The 16,427-nt window shown below is 35.3% G+C and overlaps 2 protein-coding genes across 4 annotated transcripts; one reads left to right on the forward strand and one right to left on the reverse strand.

Moving 5' to 3' along the window:
- Window positions 1–3,403: 3,403 nt before the first annotated feature.
- LOC125210190 (eukaryotic translation initiation factor 4B1-like) lies at window positions 3,404–4,100 on the reverse strand. Its single transcript, XM_048109761.1, has one exon. It carries the CDS (start codon window positions 4,082–4,084, stop codon window positions 3,404–3,406), a length of 681 nt encoding a protein of 226 aa, XP_047965718.1. The 5' UTR covers window positions 4,085–4,100.
- Window positions 4,101–5,366: 1,266 nt separating this feature from the next.
- LOC125214034 (protein ANTI-SILENCING 1) lies at window positions 5,367–15,427 on the forward strand. Of its 3 annotated transcripts, none has more exons than XM_048114879.1 (13): window positions 5,367–5,502; window positions 5,614–6,007; window positions 7,486–7,654; window positions 7,768–7,884; window positions 8,053–9,287; window positions 11,582–11,605; window positions 13,382–13,474; window positions 13,673–13,751; window positions 13,959–14,049; window positions 14,546–14,654; window positions 14,736–14,852; window positions 14,962–15,093; window positions 15,182–15,427. In XM_048114879.1, exons 2-12 carry the CDS (start codon window positions 5,654–5,656, stop codon window positions 15,010–15,012), a joined length of 2,439 nt encoding a protein of 812 aa, XP_047970836.1. In that variant the 5' UTR covers window positions 5,367–5,502; window positions 5,614–5,653; the 3' UTR covers window positions 15,013–15,093; window positions 15,182–15,427. The 3 variants fall into 3 exon arrangements, with proteins under 3 accessions (XP_047970836.1, XP_047970837.1, XP_047970838.1); XM_048114880.1 differs by having other exon boundaries at window positions 5,369–5,502; window positions 5,661–6,007; XM_048114881.1 differs by lacking the exon at window positions 5,367–5,502 and having other exon boundaries at window positions 5,758–5,870; window positions 5,942–6,007.
- Window positions 15,428–16,427: the final 1,000 nt, after the last annotated feature.

Genomic DNA, 16,427 nt, shown 5'->3' on the forward strand with positions numbered 1-16,427 from the left:
TATTCTCTTTTTGCTTAATACACAAAATAACACTACATAAATCTCGTGCCGCTCAATGAATGATCATCTTCCCTAAGACAAAAATAATGTCTTTTATGTTGTTTTAAGTAAGATTAATTGGTTAGAAGATTTAACGTTGAATCCAACTATTGGAGTGACATGAGTAGGCAAACTCTCGTCCATAAAAAAAGAGTAGTTGTAAAAGGTATTCCGTAACCCGTATGAACATGGATATGATCCTTTTGCTAATCAATTGTCCATTAATTTGTTTTCTATATTATTTATTAATTCAAATGAGTTAAAACAATTATTTTAAACAATAATCCAATGAGATCCTCGGTAGCATGAATCTTCAAAATTCCTCGGCATGGTGTACCACATGACACTTATAATTGATCAAAAACACCTTGATCGAAATTTGACTAATAATACCAAATATTTTGATTTTGTCGCTTGATTGATGAACAACGAGAATCTACAAAGAACGGAGGTAGACGATTTGGTACGAGGATGAATGACGCCACAAATGCGATGAAGGAACTGTCTGCTAAGTCATGAGACGAAATGAGCTACGCCTCATAAGAGCGTGAAAGTCAATTAATTGGTATAATTACGAAAATAATATCAAAGTCAATTAATATTGGCCAGGAACTTTTCATCTAGTTATTCCAATTAACTAGTAAAGCAAAAAAAAATATCTAAATTAAGAAATTTAGGAAACCATGATTCGTAGAAGGAAATAAAATAAAAGCCAATTAATTTCAATCATGTATGCATCATGTTGGCTGGCAGAGTATCGATCATAGATAGACCTGTCCAAGGTTTACCGAACCGGCGGTTAAAACCGAAACCGTAAACCGCCGGTTACGGTTCCGAACCGAAACCGTGAGAATTTACCCGAACTGAAATCGTTGATTTTTGAACCGTGGTTCGGTTTAGGTTCAAAATTTTTTAAACCGAAACCGTGCCGGAACCGCGAAAAACCACCGAAAAACTGTGAAATCAAGCCGGAATCGCAAAAAATAACAGTTTGAAACCGTAAAAAACCACCGGAAAATCGCCGATTCGGAACCGAAACCGTAACCGCGAAACATCCACGCGGTTGGATTCCGGTTCAGCAATTTTCAAAACTGGAACCGGTGGTTCCCAACCGTAACCGCCGGTTCCTGAACCGTGGGCACCTCTAATCATAGAGTTCAATGTTGTCTCTTTATTGGCAGATGCGATCTATACACATTCGCAAGTGTTCGTTGGAAAAACCCAACCTTTTGATATCTAATACTCCCTCCGTCCACAAACAATAGATCTATTGTTGTTCGGCACGGGTTTTAATGTAGAATTGGTAAAGTAAGAGAGATGAGGAGAAAAAGTAGGTAAAGTAAGAGAGATAGGGAGAAAAAGTGAGTAAAGTATGAGAGAGAGAAGAAAAAGTGGGAAAAGTATGAGAGATAAACTTTCCATTTTTAGAAAGTGATCTATTTTTTGTGGACGTCCCAAAATGACAAAAGTGATCAATTTTTTTAATTTTTTGTGGACGGAGGGAGTATGAGTGTAGCAATATTAAATAAAATAAATAACAAAAAATAGGAGATGTGTTGATGAAATATATAAGATATACGAATAAAGAAAAATGTAATACACAATCCAAAAGGGAAAAAAACAAATAATTTGAACAATTAAAGCGTTCATGATTTCGTTCGATTACGAAAATATACGTATTCATAAATGGAAACAAAAAACTTAGAAAAACAATAGTTTATAAATTTTGAAAACTGTTTTGTAAAAAAATATTAACAATAACAACACTTCTACTATTATCTTCATCTCCACAAACTAAAATCTTCAGACCTTCACGACTCATGACTCTAGATATAGCATCATACAGTTGTCCATGAGTGAAGGCTGTTTTTTTCAAAAATAATCCAACATGAGAGAGAGATTGACCTTGACTTTTGTTAATAGTCATTGCATACGTCACAACCAAAGGAAATTGTCGCCGTTGGAATTTTAATGACAACATTGGATCAGACTATTAAAGACATTCGAGGAATCAACAATTTAGGACCAATATTATGGCCACCCAATACTTGACCCTCCAAAACATAATCACCTAACCGGGTAATTATCGACCTGGTGCCACTACACAAACCATATAAGTGATTTATGTTCCTTAACTCACAAAACAAACAACATTACATAAAATCTCGTGCCAGAATATAAATGCTCCACTTAGAGTGGGATGTAGGGGATATATTTGTAATTTGTGAGAAGAAACAAATATTACTTACAAAACCTAGATTTTCAATATAAATTTAAGACCACAATATGAAAAAGTTCGTATTATTAAAAAGCCGAAAAAGTACAACGCACAATACTATAAAAATACAATTTCAACGGTTACATGTCCGAATTTCTTTGATGGGAAGTGAGTTGGGAAAGAGATTGGAAGGCGTGAGAAATGAAGATAAAATATGGTGTATTTATGTAGTGGAAAATAGGAATAAAACAAAAATAAAAATTACAAAACCATAGTCTATGCTATAGTCCAGGATAGTCTGGACTATACATCAGGCGTCTTTATGGGGCGAGGCTTAGGACAACCATCAACAATGACAGACTATAGCCCATAGCCCTTACTATGCATAGTCCGCCCAATTGCATGTCTGCATAGTCCGGCTATAGTCTACCCCACTAATCAACAATTTTTAAAAATATTCAATCAAAATAAACAATTAAGCGATAGTAATTTAAATTTGAATAAATTAGACCTTATAAGTTTAAAACTTATTTGAGAAGCCAAGATAGAATTTGGATCATCCATTAATCACATCTTAGTTGAGTACTTGTTCTTAAGAATCCTTACGAACTTTATAAGTTTTGTTTCATTTTAAATATTTATAATTTCATCAAATTTCACAATTTTTTCTATAAACTTAGTACTTCCTCCGTCTCAAGGAAGATGACCCCTTTCTTGGGCGGCACGAGATTTTATGCAACTTTATTTTGTGTGTTAAATGGAGAGAGTAAAGTAAGAGAGAGAGGATAAAGTAAAGATAATGGAGTTTCCATTTTAAATAATGGGTCATCTTGGTTGAGACAAACCAAAAAGGAAAGTGGGTCATCTTTAATGGGACGGAGGGAGTAGTATTATTTAATTAATTTGAGACTAATTTTGAGTTAAGGCCAAAATTGGTCCTAAACATATGACCATTTTACCTTTTTGGTCCTAAACTTTATCTTTTGAATTTTTTGGTCCTTCACATATGAAAATTTTATCATTTTGGTCCTCCGTTTAGTTCCGTTAATTTTTTAACAGTCAACACGTTTTGCCCAATTTTGACCAGATTAAAATCTTAATTATGATTTTTAAGTCACTAATTATTCCCTAATTATTTTAATAAATTTATCCAGCTTCTTGTCTCACTATAGCTTCACCAGCTCCACCCAATGCAGGAGGTGCCTCTGACCCGCTCACCTGCGGAGACTCCAGACCAGTCGAGTGAGAACTTGTGGACCTACACCCACCACTAACCGAGTGTTTCTTCTCTTCAACCTCCAAGTCCAGCTTCTTCCAATCCAAACCTTTCTCGGCCAAACTCAAGCTCGGATTTTGCTCACTCCGACCCCCCCACCGGTCGGATTCAGGCTTTGAGACTCCAGACCCAAATCTCTCATTACGGGTCCAACGATCAGTCTCGGGCCTCGAAAAGCCCGAGCCAAAGCTCGAATTTCTCGCCTGCTGCGGCTGCGAAACAGGCTTCTTCATAGACGCCCAATTGTCCACTTCATCGATGCGAGATGCCCCGCCGCTGCTTCCCCCAAGTGAGGTGTACTTACCCCCAGCCCGGGATTCACGCGAATCGTGATCAGGTAGGATCGTTTGCTTCTTCATCGACGCCCAATTATCCACCTCATCAACTCGCGAAGGTTGATCGAATTCTGAAACCCTAGATTGTTGCGGAGGCCCCCTCCGCCCATCATCCTCAAATCCGTAAGATCTCCGGCCCTCAAACTCCCTCCGACCCGAATTAGGGCCGCTGGAGTTGTAATTGGAAAAGCCGCCGCCCAATCCGCCGTACTGCATTTCCTCCGCCGAGCGCTCCACCAGGTGGAGGAACAGGATCCCGATCCCGATCGGAGGTTAGCTCTAGGACTATGTTTCGCCGTCGTCTGCCTATTCGTCGTCGGTCGCCGATCGGAGGAAGATTCCGTCGAATTGAGTGAAATGTTGAGAGAGAGAGACGTATTTCATTTTTTTTATTTCTGTTTTTTAATGAATATATTTGTTAAAATAATTAGGGAATAATTAGTAACTTAAAATCATAATTAATATTTTAATATAGTCAAAATTGGGCAAAACGTGTTGATCGTTAAAAAATTAACGGAACTATTGACGGAGGACCAAAATGATCAAATTTCTATATGATACTCCCTCCGTCCCAGATTTATAGTCACATTTTGCCATAAAAGTCCGTCCCACATTTATAGTCACATTTAGAACTTCCCATATTTGGACATAAAATTTTACACTATTATTAGTAAAATTACACTCAAATGTCATTATCTACATTCAAATAAATCAAAACAAAAATAAAAAACCAAAAAGTCAAAAAGGGACCCACCTTCAACTAACTCACTTCATTTATTACACACTCCATCATCTCACTTCATTTATTACACATTCTATCATCTCATTTCATTTATTATTACACACTCCACCTCTCACTTCATTAATTACACACTCCACCAATTTCTTAAAATCCATGCCATAACTAAATGTTCTATTATTCTATTTTTTACTCCTAATTTGACACTTCATTGATTAATTTTATAATATAGATAACTAAAAAAATAACTTTCAATTTTATATTAAATATACAAATTATATATTGAATATTTATTAATATAATAATTGATAAATAAATAAAAAACTTCAAATTCACTTAAAAAAATTATTTAAATTTCTAAAATATGCATTAAAATTTTACGATATATCTCAAATATTATTATTTGACCATGTTTATGATTGAGTTTGAGTATATATCTCAAATTTATCATAATTAAATATTTTACATTTTATGAATATAACTAATTTTCATCATTATTTGTTGGATTGATCGCTTGTTAATCTTATCGGTAGCAACCCGATTAGCCCGCTGGGCTAGCCCGAAACCCGAACTTTTAGGGTTAGGGTTGAACTTTTATAACCCGAAAGAATTCACAACCCGATTAGCCCGCACTCGATTGACCCGTAACCCGAGTAGGGCCGGTCTGAAACCCGGTAGGCTGGCCCGATTGACATCCCTAAAATCAAGTATATAAATTTTTTCAAGCTTTAGAATCCAACAAATTAAAGGCCCAAATAATAAATTCCCTACACCAAACCCTATACAAAACTCCCTCGGCGCCTCACTCTCTCTCAATCGGCGGGATTCGCTGCTCCTCCGTGCTGCCTCGCCGCTCCACCACGTTTCCTCGCCGGATTCATAAGCCTCAGATCAGGTCTTCCCCCTCAATTTCTGAAAGTTTGATTTGTTTGAGTTGTATTGCATAAAAGGCATCTATTAGCTGCAATTGCTCATGCCATTGGCTGCCTGTTTCCGTAATTTCCAGGTGCTCTATTATAGCTGAAATTATATTCTGTTGTAAAATCATGTTAGCCCTCGCCGGACCAGAGGAATTTGAGGATCCTGCATTCAAATGGGATAAGAAAAGAGGAGTGGGAATGAAGAATAGAAATATCCAGTTTTATGAGTCATTTAGTTATGATGGGGTGGATTATGCGCTGTATGACTGTGTATACATGCACATGCAAGGGCAACCCACACCTTATATCGGAAAACTGGTTAAGATATGGGAACTTGCCGGAGGTACTAAAAAGGTAAAGATTCACTGGTTTTTCCGGCCATCAGAAATGTCTTATTATCTGAAGGATGTGAAGGTGACAGAGAACGAACTATTTTTCGCTTCTGGTGACGGCAAAGGTCTTACTAATGTCAACCCGCTGGTAATTTCTTAACTATACAATCTACTTTAGTTAAGAATAGTTGATATGGAACTCTAGTTGCACTATTTATTTGTTTGGGAATTTGAGTAACCCATTCTCTCAATTTTCCCAAAGTTCTCTAACGGACACCCTTTTGTTGTTGTGCAAACATTAATTTTTAATTGATGGCTTGTGCCTTTTCATTCTAAGTCTTTTTAGTTTAGTTCATAGGTTACATATAAGTCTCTCTTATCTACTCTACAAGGGCAAGAAAGTACGTAGGATGAAGGATCTTTGTGTAGACATAATCTTTAGAAAAACTGTCTTCTCCTCTTTATTAAATTTCTCCTTGTCTGTTGTATTTCATATGCGTGGAAAGTACATAGGATTGAAAGTAGGTGACCATACATGTTCCAATATTTTGATCTAAAAATTGATATTTCCACCTCGCTACAACCTATGAAACATGGGGACAAATACACCTCAAGGATGTTTTTCCGCCATTTTTAATAGAAGGGATGTATTAAAAAATATGATCAAATATATTTGACTTTGACCCATTAATGATATGTTGGAACCCTTATTTTGTGTCTAAAGCCATTCATGCTAAACTTGAAGCCTTGATTTTTTTACACTCGAGCTCCGCTTCTAAAGCCATTCACAATTGTCACTCGATGAACTAGAGTTAGAAAGTGTTGTCTTCAATGATGGTGAAGATGCAAATGAGATACATCAGATGAAGAGGAGTAAGGGGGAGTGTATATTATTGGAATTCGTCTCTTGCTTTTCTTAGTTTCATCACGAGTTACATAAACATATTTTCTTGGTGAATCATGTATTTTAATATATACTGTTAAATAAAAAATAAAATCATATTATTGGCATATTATCTAATTTATTTGTAAATTGCATATCACATAGTATTCATCTCCATTCTTAGGCTACAGCCATCGGATCCTATGGACCCACTGATAGTCACTATAAGGCTTAAAGTTTGATATTTACGAGATGTATCATTAGGTTGTAAAATCTTTCGTAAAATTAGTATCCATTCTGGCCTGACCATTATCACATGAGGTTGAAGAATTTTTCTTTGATTAGTCAAATCATGCATTGTTGATTATTGCTTAAGTAATTTTAAAGAGAATGTGGAAGATGAAAGACATAGAATAACTAATTCTCATCTTCCACCAGTGAATGAATATGATTATTCTTGCTAGAGACTAGAAGAAAGATTTCTAGATCCAGCAAAGGTGGCTTAAAATGTAAATAAAGTACTTATATTGGACGATGATCATTTTTCTTTTTATGGGCAAATAACTGAAAAATACACAATTAGGACTGTTGGATCAAATCTCCTTGGTTATGAACATGAATGCTAACACACTGAATTCTGCCCAGTTCATGAAGCATTTGCTTTCAATTAACACTACTTTGTTATGTGGTTTTAGTGCACAATTACTTTTTAGTCTATAACAATGGTTACATGGATGAATCAGGAAGCCATTGCTGGAAAATGCAGTGTTATCTGCACTTCAGCTGATAGTAGAAATCCACAGCCTTCAGTCAAAGAACTTCAAATGGCTGATTATGTCTTTTACCGCATCTTTGATGTTAAGAGCTGTACTATATCAGATAAATTTGATGATAAAGTTGGTGGTCTTGAAGGTAAGTTATTTTTTCTTTTATGTGGAGAATTGATACACAACGAGGCTAATGTAGGGACCGACATGGTTTGATAGCTCACACCTTACTTTTTCATTTGTCTTTTTTTGTTACAGTTAATTTTGTGTTCAACAGAAAAGAGGCTGCTGAGACTCTAGATGGTCCCAAACTTGTTATTGGTGAAAAATATGAGGGCAACATGGTTGCATTCAAAGAAACACCACAGATTGCAGGTATAACTCAGTTCAAGTTGAACAATATAAAGCTGGGTAATATTTTTAATAATGTACTAGAAGAAGATGATACATATGCTATGCAAGTGCTGGTGAAACAGAGAATTTTAGAAGGTAAACACTTTACTGGTGGTAATGTGATTTGTATTAAGAATAGTGAAATTGCAGGCCCCGCCTTAAAGGAGACATGTGACAAAAATCTTGGGAGCAATATCTGTGAAAAGAAAGATAAGGTTAAGGACATAGAGTTACCTGTCAATCAGGTTCATGTTGAAAAGGGAGTGAAGCATGCACACAAGTCTTGTGATTTGGACGATGCACCATCAAAGAGAGTGAAAGTTGGCAATTCAGGTTCGTCAGAGTTAAATGGTGTAGAAGGTGTTAAGAACTATGTTGGGTGCAAAAAAGATGCGAATAAGTCGGAAATCTCAAGTCCTTTAGATGGGAAGAGTGTTTCCTTGCCTAAAGAAGCATCAATACCGAATGCATTGCAAGGAAAGCTATCAAGCCCACATGTTAGTGGAAATTTGATTTCTTGTGGGGAAAAGACATCACAAACCATTGTGGGATCATGCGACGTGACACAAAGGCCATCAATGACCAATGTTTCACCTAAGGAAACCCCAAAAATAATGCCTACTAGCGACATGGATGGAGCCGAACCGGTTGCAAACCCACCTCAAAGTTTATCTACTTCAAAGAAAAGGCCATTGGAGATGGCTGAGTCCACAGAGAAGTCAAACCTTGTACTTGACAAGTCCCATGAGAACAAGGAGGAAAAATTAAGTAGTAATTCATGTCCCAATGATGGAGGTTATCTCAAGAAAGCAAAGTTAGATAAGTCTATCAAGCAACCGGAAGAGAACGAGAATAGTAATAGTAAGAAGGTGAAAGAGAAAATGCATATGGGTCCCAAAAATTCACAAGTTGTAACTTGCGACAATATTGGGAAATTGGGAGCAAATGAGGGGCCTTCAAAGGATCATAATGAGAAGAAAAATCTTGTGAACAAAGTGAAAAACTCGTCAAAATCTTTGACTTGCAATGTTTATAAGACGAAGTCAAAATTTCGTGAGGGCTCATCCAAGGAGTATGAGGATGAGAAGAATGACAAGAATAACTTGCCAAAATCTTTGACCTGTAACGAAAACACTAAGTCAAAGATTTTTGAGGGGGCCTCCAAGGAGTATGATAATGATAAAAATGGCAAGAAAAACTTGCCAAAATCTTTGACTTGCAATGATAAGGCAAAGTTAAAACTTTGTGATGGTACCTCCAAGGACTATGGTAATGAGAAGGATAAGAAGTTATCTAATGATAACTCGCGTAATCGGATTGGTACAATATCTAAAGATGGTGGGAGAGTTGGAGCCAAAATTATTGAAGTTACTCGAAGGCCGCCTGTAAGTTTACCCGAAAGCATTTTCATATTCTTTTGATTATTTTTAATACTAGTTTGCCACAAATTGGAGAGATTATCTCAATCACAAATAGATGAGGTTTCTATGTTGTTCACATCTCGCGGAGATTACGTGGATGCTGAAACCAAGCATTTTGAATTACTCAAAGAGCAATATCGTAATGATCTTTATGCATTAGTTAGGTTTTTTTTGACCTTTCTAGGATTTAGTTTGCTAAGTGTTGAAGTACAAGATTGTATATTACTTTTAGTTCTTTTGTTTATGGCTTAGGAAACTTAAATTTTTACAGGCCTCATTGCGGTGGACTTGAACCCTAGACCTTTCGCCTCATTAACCACTCTACCACTAGGTCAATACTCGTACACAACTCTTTTTTTCTTTTACTTAAGGAGCGGTAGGGGTTGAACCTTAAGGCGCTTTTTGCGGATTACATACTAAAGTTATTAGCTTTTGATTTAGGTGTCTTACACAACATATTATTAGTTTTGTGGTATTTGTATTACTTGCATATGACATGACTTGCTTGTGTAGTAAAACGAGATGGCTTATTAAGTGTGAAAATAATGAGAGTTAGGGAAAGATGATATGATTAAAGAGCTAGAGACAAGGTGTATGATCACCTTCCTTGATGAACTTGGATATTATCATGTACTCCCTCCGTCCCAATAAATATTAAACCTTTGGTTTCCGGCATGGGATTTTATGTTGTGTTGTTTTATGTGTTAATTAAGAGAGAGTAAAGTAAAAGAGAAGAAAAAATAGAGATGATATTGTTTCTATTTTTGGAAACGTCTTATTTTATATGGGACAACCTAGGAAGGAAAATGTTTCATTTTTAATGGGACAGATAGAATACTAGAATGTTGGTAAATATCCCCGTTCATGACATAACAAGCTACTAGTTGAATGGAATGAAGGTTTCATGTCCATATTCAACCAAAGTTTAGATCGAGCCTGTTGTCCCTTCTTAGTCATTTATCATTTGTTGTCTGCTCTACAAAAAAGGAATTTGGGGTAGAAGTTGCATGATTTCCTCATTATCCAAATTCTTTTGTTATACTTGCTTAATTTTCATTGGTAGCTGGATGGAATACAAGTACAATTTATAAAACGTGGACATGGAAACTAAGGAAGCATGCTTGGGGATGTATAAACAAGCTTTTACGTGGGGGAGAAAGAAACACTCCCTCCATCCCGGAATAGGAGTTCATCCATAGTTGGCTTGGCACGAGTTTTACGAAATGTAAAGATAAATGGTGGAAAAAGTTGGTGGATTATGACTCCCACTTTATATTAGTTTTATTTTATAATAAAATGTGAGTGAAATGAGTTCGTGAAATGAGGAGCGTACTTCCATTTATTTATATTAAAAGTGAGAGGGGACTCTTAGAGAGAGAGACCAAAATGGCAGAAAAGGACTCTTATTGTGGGACGGAGGGACTAACATTTGTCTTGACCTCCAATGCAAGATTTGAATTTGCACTCTCTTTGAAGGTGGCTATATAGTGATTGAAAGGCGAAATACACATGCTAAATGTGAATAAGTTTCTACAACATTTGAATATGTCGAATGATGAATTGGAGGGTTTTTGTCGCCCAATATTGTTATGTAAAGTTGGGATATTTGGATTATTAAATGAAGAAGAATGGTGCTCGTTGAATGATTGAGCAATTTTGCCCAAGAAATTTGGATTATAAAGTTTTAAGTTTTGTTGAGTACTAAATCTAGTTCCTAATGGAGTGATTTGGAAGAGTGTTTCATGTGGTAACATGATATGATTGTGTCAAAGTGTACCTTTATTGTTGCACAATGCACATATATATGTTTTGCTAGATCATGGAGTTCCCACTAGTAGGGGGCGCGCGGTGCAAATAGCTAGTTAGGTTCAAAGCTACAATTCAACCTAACATAAGTAGTATAAAATTGAAACACAAACTGTGAAGATGAACCAAGCAAGACTTGAAAATAACCAAACAAATTGATTGGTTTCGATTCGGTTTTGCAAATCCTATGCATTTGAGTACCTTGATACTAAAATGGTATGCTAATATATTAAATATCAATATGTTGCGACGAGCATTTTCCAATATTATCTCCTATATGTAGGTCCTATTTTGTGCTACATCTCTTAGGGTTTCGTTTGCTATGTGCGATAAGTGGGTTATAGATTTTGCAACCTTATATCTTGTTTTACTTAAGAAATCAAAGCCCCATCTTAGTTATGTAGTGGTGTTGTGAATCTCTATTCTAATGATTACTTGTGATTTGCTTGCAGGAGAAGGCTACATGGATGAAATTGGTAAGTTTCATCAATTAATTACCGTGTACTCGATTTTTTATATTCCTCTATGCAACAATATATTTGAAGATTATGTAGGAAATATATTACCTAAAAGTTTTAAATGTTGGTGGTATAAATGATGTTGTATTTTCTTTTTTGTGTGCGCCATCATCTTAATTGGTGATAATGCTTCTTTGATTTCAGTATATAAGAAAATTTATAGGCTAACTAGAATTAGTTTTTAGTATGCCTCGAATCTGTATTGTTTACCGATGCCCTAATTGTCTTATTGGGCCTCTTTGTGTCTATTTATATAGGAGTAGGGCCCATAAATATGTAATCCGAAAACAATTTGAATACAATTTGGTCTTCGTTTCCTGCTCGGGATGTGGCCAACACAACGTTGGTAAACCACGTAAATATGTGTCTCTTTACGTTTCTGTTTGTCTCGATTACGCAATTGCTTTATTCTGTCACAGTTGTTGACATTATTCTATTGTTCTGGTATAATACTCCCTCCGTTGCTTGTTAATAGTGACATTTCATTTTCTGCACACGTTTTGGTAAAATAATACTTCCTTCTCCATGAAAAATAGTCCAATTTTGCCATTTTGGAATGGAAAGTTTCTCTTATATTTTACCCATTTTTTCTCATACTTTACCTACTTTTTCTTCCTATCTCTCTTACTTTATCTATTTTTTCTCCTTCTCTCTTACTTAAGCAATTTTTCGTTAAAACCCGTGTCGTCCACTAATGGGACTATTTTTTTTTGGATTGAGGGAGTAATAAATAGTTGAAGTAGAGAAAAAGTAAAGTAAGAGAGAATATAATTTAGAGAAGTTCACATATATATATATGTGTGTGTGTGTGTGTGTATGCTTAGGGAACACCTATTTAAATTTTATAGAGGTGGGAGTTGTTCCACTAAGAATGTTTGTAAAATGAGAACTTTGAGAACTGAAAATCATAATCATATCAGTTCTTTAATATTAGTTGACACCACAAAACACACTCCCTCCATCCCACAAGGATATGCACTTTTGGTTGAGCACGGGTTTTAATGCACAATTGGTAAAGTAAGAGTGAATTAGAAGGCAAAAAGTAATTAAAGTATTTTCAGTCGAGAATGGGTCTCACCTCATTAGAGAGAAAAGAGTTTCCAAATTTAGAAAATGCATACTCTTGTGGGACGAACTAAAAAGGAAAGAATGCATACTCTTGTGGGACGAAGGGAGTATCAAATATTGATTTTTGAGTGAGAAACTACTGGTATAGAGTTTAGGGTGGTATTGAGTTTAGGGTCATAAACTGATATTCACAATGAACTGCAGCTTTGGATTCTATATTATTAGTTTCTCACTTAATATCAGTATCAGTAGCCGATATGTTTTGTGATACCAACTGATAATGTATCTGCGAACTGATATAATTTGGGTTTAGTTCTGTGTTCTAATTTTAAGGAAATGTTCTGTCATGATCCATCTCCTTATAGAGGTTATATATGTAGTGTTCAACCTTTTTACAGCTATGTTTCTATTTGTATACCTACTGACCTACTGAACAAAAAAGCCTAACCTTTCTAGTTTTCGGCAACACTTTTTTCTCGTATGTTTTAGCAGTATGTTAATGTTAACTAGTTTTATAAATGTACATATCATCTTACTACTCTTGCTAGGTATATCCTTAGAGCAATCCATCATTGTTGTTACTTGTTAGTGAATGCGAGGAGACGGCTATATTTTTCCCTTGTGCTGATATATTGAAATGAATATGTTCTTTACTTTTGTTTTCAGTCTTGGGAGAAACAAATGGAGATTGCGCATGATAAAGGGAGATTGGTTTTACTCCTGAATTTGGATCCACAATATACATCCGGAGAGGTGGAGGTATGGTTGCCCCATTTCTTATTAAACTGGTTGCTCCTTTTGAGCTCTGATTGGTTTCATATTGCCATGTACTTCTATGTCTGCCGTGTAAGAGTGAAAATTTCGTTCATGCTTTTCACCTGTGTTTTTTCCTTTTTATCAGTGACTGTATTGTGTAGTGCCTAGTGCCTTGATGTGTTGACATTATCTTACTTTCAGGATATTATTTGGCACACATTTAGGGAAAGGTGTACTGCTCGGGTGGTGCCTCATACTGCAATTTCTAATCCATCCTCTGGTATGTACTGTTTCCTTATCCATTCTGAGTGGTTCATATCTTGTACTAATAATTTTAAGAGGGGAGTTTATGGCTCTCTGGTGCCCGTTAGTCTCTCTTGCAACTCTATCTTCTATATTTTCACCAGCTTCCCATTTAATTCAATTTGCGAATAAAGCATAGTCCATGACTTTGTTTCCCCTACTGTTCAAAATTGCTTTATTTCAGGTCAAGCTCTTGTTGTATTTAAATCAAGTGATGCTGCAAACAAAGTTGTACATCAACTGGATGAGGAATGCTTAACGTTACCAAATCAAAGGTGTGTCAAGTTTATCTACCTACAATAGGTGAAAATAATAACTTTTCAGCAGTTAAACATACAGCTTCTTTTGAAATTGAGCCCATTAATAGTCATATTTCACTTTTACCGTAAATGGTAAGTAGGCCCCATAATCCACCAACTTATTCCACTCACATTTATTATAAAACTAATGTATATTTGTGGAACCCATATTCCACTAACTTATTCAACCCATTTTTCTTTACATTTTTTAAAACCCGTGCCGAAACCAAATAGGACTCTTGTTAGGGGATGGAGGGAGAATATGCTAAATGCCACTAGTGATTTCTGCTATGCAAGAATCATTTCGAGATATAGTATTCCCATTTTTTTCTCTAAGCTAATAAGAAAAATTCTCATCGTATAGCATATTACTCATTATCATATTGTTTTTATTTCCTTTATGATGTGAGGTCTGCTATATCTTTCTTGGTTTTTTTAGAGGTTCTACAGCTGAAAACTTCTCTGCTTTCAGGCCTCTGGTAGCTTGCCATGTAAATTTACCCAAATTATTTGAAAAGCAGACAGCATATGTTGGCCATTTGGATATTGATAAAGATCGGCGCCAAATGCTAAGGGAAATGGTGAGCTGTGTGTGTTGTGGCTGGGGGGGGGGTGTTTAGCACACGGATATTAATGTGTTGTCGTGCTTTTGCGTTTTCCAGAAAGAAGCTGTGTCTACATCTCATTACTCCCAGCATAACACAGTTGAATATGAGATGGCTATCGACTGGTGCTTGCTGCAATCACAATCTGATGAATGGTGGAAAAGACTTTACGAGGTAAGAAAATCAGATGGCTTTCAGAATCTAAAAAGTGTTTCCTTTCATGCCTGTGTGGCTGTGCTTCAACGTTTACTGAGCTCCCTTCTTATTCATTACTGCCTCTTAGCAACAACGGAAGGAGTTGAAGAAAAACATGGATGATTTCAAGTCAAAGTGAAAAACACAGAGTGTCCACATTTTTGCCCACGCGGAGTGACTAATTTGCAGATAATCTAGAATCCTCTCAAATGCTTCTGAGGTGATGATAATACCTCGAATTTTCAATTATGTCGAATACCTTTGAGCAAGCTCGTTGATTATGTTATTTTGACTTTCTATTGATGCAGAGAGTTTGATTCCTGCTGCTGGTGAAGAGAGACATGTTTGTCACTCTACAATCTGCAGTGAGAGAATATAATGCCGCATGTGTGTATGTAGTTATTTTGCTATTACAACTGCTGCTATAACCCACCTTTTTTCTGTATAGTTTGCTGTTGAGTGAATTTGCATTTAACTTGTTCGAATCATTCTTTCATCTGGTTCCAGGGAATGAAGGAAAAAGTGAAAATTTAAAAAATCATTTCGAGCTTCTATCAGCCATTGTTTTTAATACTAATTTCTATGTTAAATATAATCTGTGATCAGAAGTTACACAAGTAGTGATGTCTCCAATTTAAAGTTAGAGTGGACTCTTCTATGAGAACATTCGTACGTTATAGATATATCCGACATTGGTCACCTTCTAATGTGAGGATTAAAGAGATAAATGTCACTTTTTACATGGTAATTGTCTTTTAAGCAAAACTATTCCAGTAAACTTTACCTGTCACGATTGATGGGTAATCGGATTTAACAACTTTTCTATCATTATTTTATAATGCAATGTCACGAATGGGGTCATCTTACAGAGAGAGTAATACATTATTGATTTGGGGATGTGATATATTGTTATCTCACTTCTAAATTGTTAACTATCTCTACTATTCAAAACTTTAAATAATTATAACTATCTTAATTTAAATTATTTTTTATACAACACATTAAATTAAAGATAACATTTATAAGGTTTCTAACGAGATTTTACTTGCATATGTTCCGATGTCAAAATTTAATTTTTTTAAAAGAATTCGTAATTATCAATAAGCAGTTGAATTGTCCACATAGCTATCATAATAGTATGTCAGTATAATGCATATATAATGCCAATGTTAAATTGTGTTGACATATTTAAGGAATTGTTTGATATGTTTAGTACATTACATTGACAATTTGATTAAAAGTCCTAATTTTGATAATTTTCTTATTTTTTTAAATTTAAATAATAATAAAATGAAATTGCACATGTCAATTTCTAGTTCATTACATCTCTAAAAATCAAATGATCTTAAATTAGTTGTAGTTAGCAATTAAAAATAGAACTAGCAATTGATCACACCTGCTATTGATTGAGTATATACTATTCTAGTACTCTCATTTAATTATTATAATAATAATAATGCAATTTTACATTGTATAGGGTATATCGTACCAAAGCTATCATACTGCATATCGTAAAAACGGCTTGAGTAAAAATCATATATTTATCTTAATGGA

Source organism: Salvia hispanica, chromosome 3 (genome assembly GCF_023119035.1).
Source record: "Salvia hispanica cultivar TCC Black 2014 chromosome 3, UniMelb_Shisp_WGS_1.0, whole genome shotgun sequence".
NCBI classification, from domain to species: domain Eukaryota; kingdom Viridiplantae; phylum Streptophyta; class Magnoliopsida; order Lamiales; family Lamiaceae; genus Salvia; species Salvia hispanica.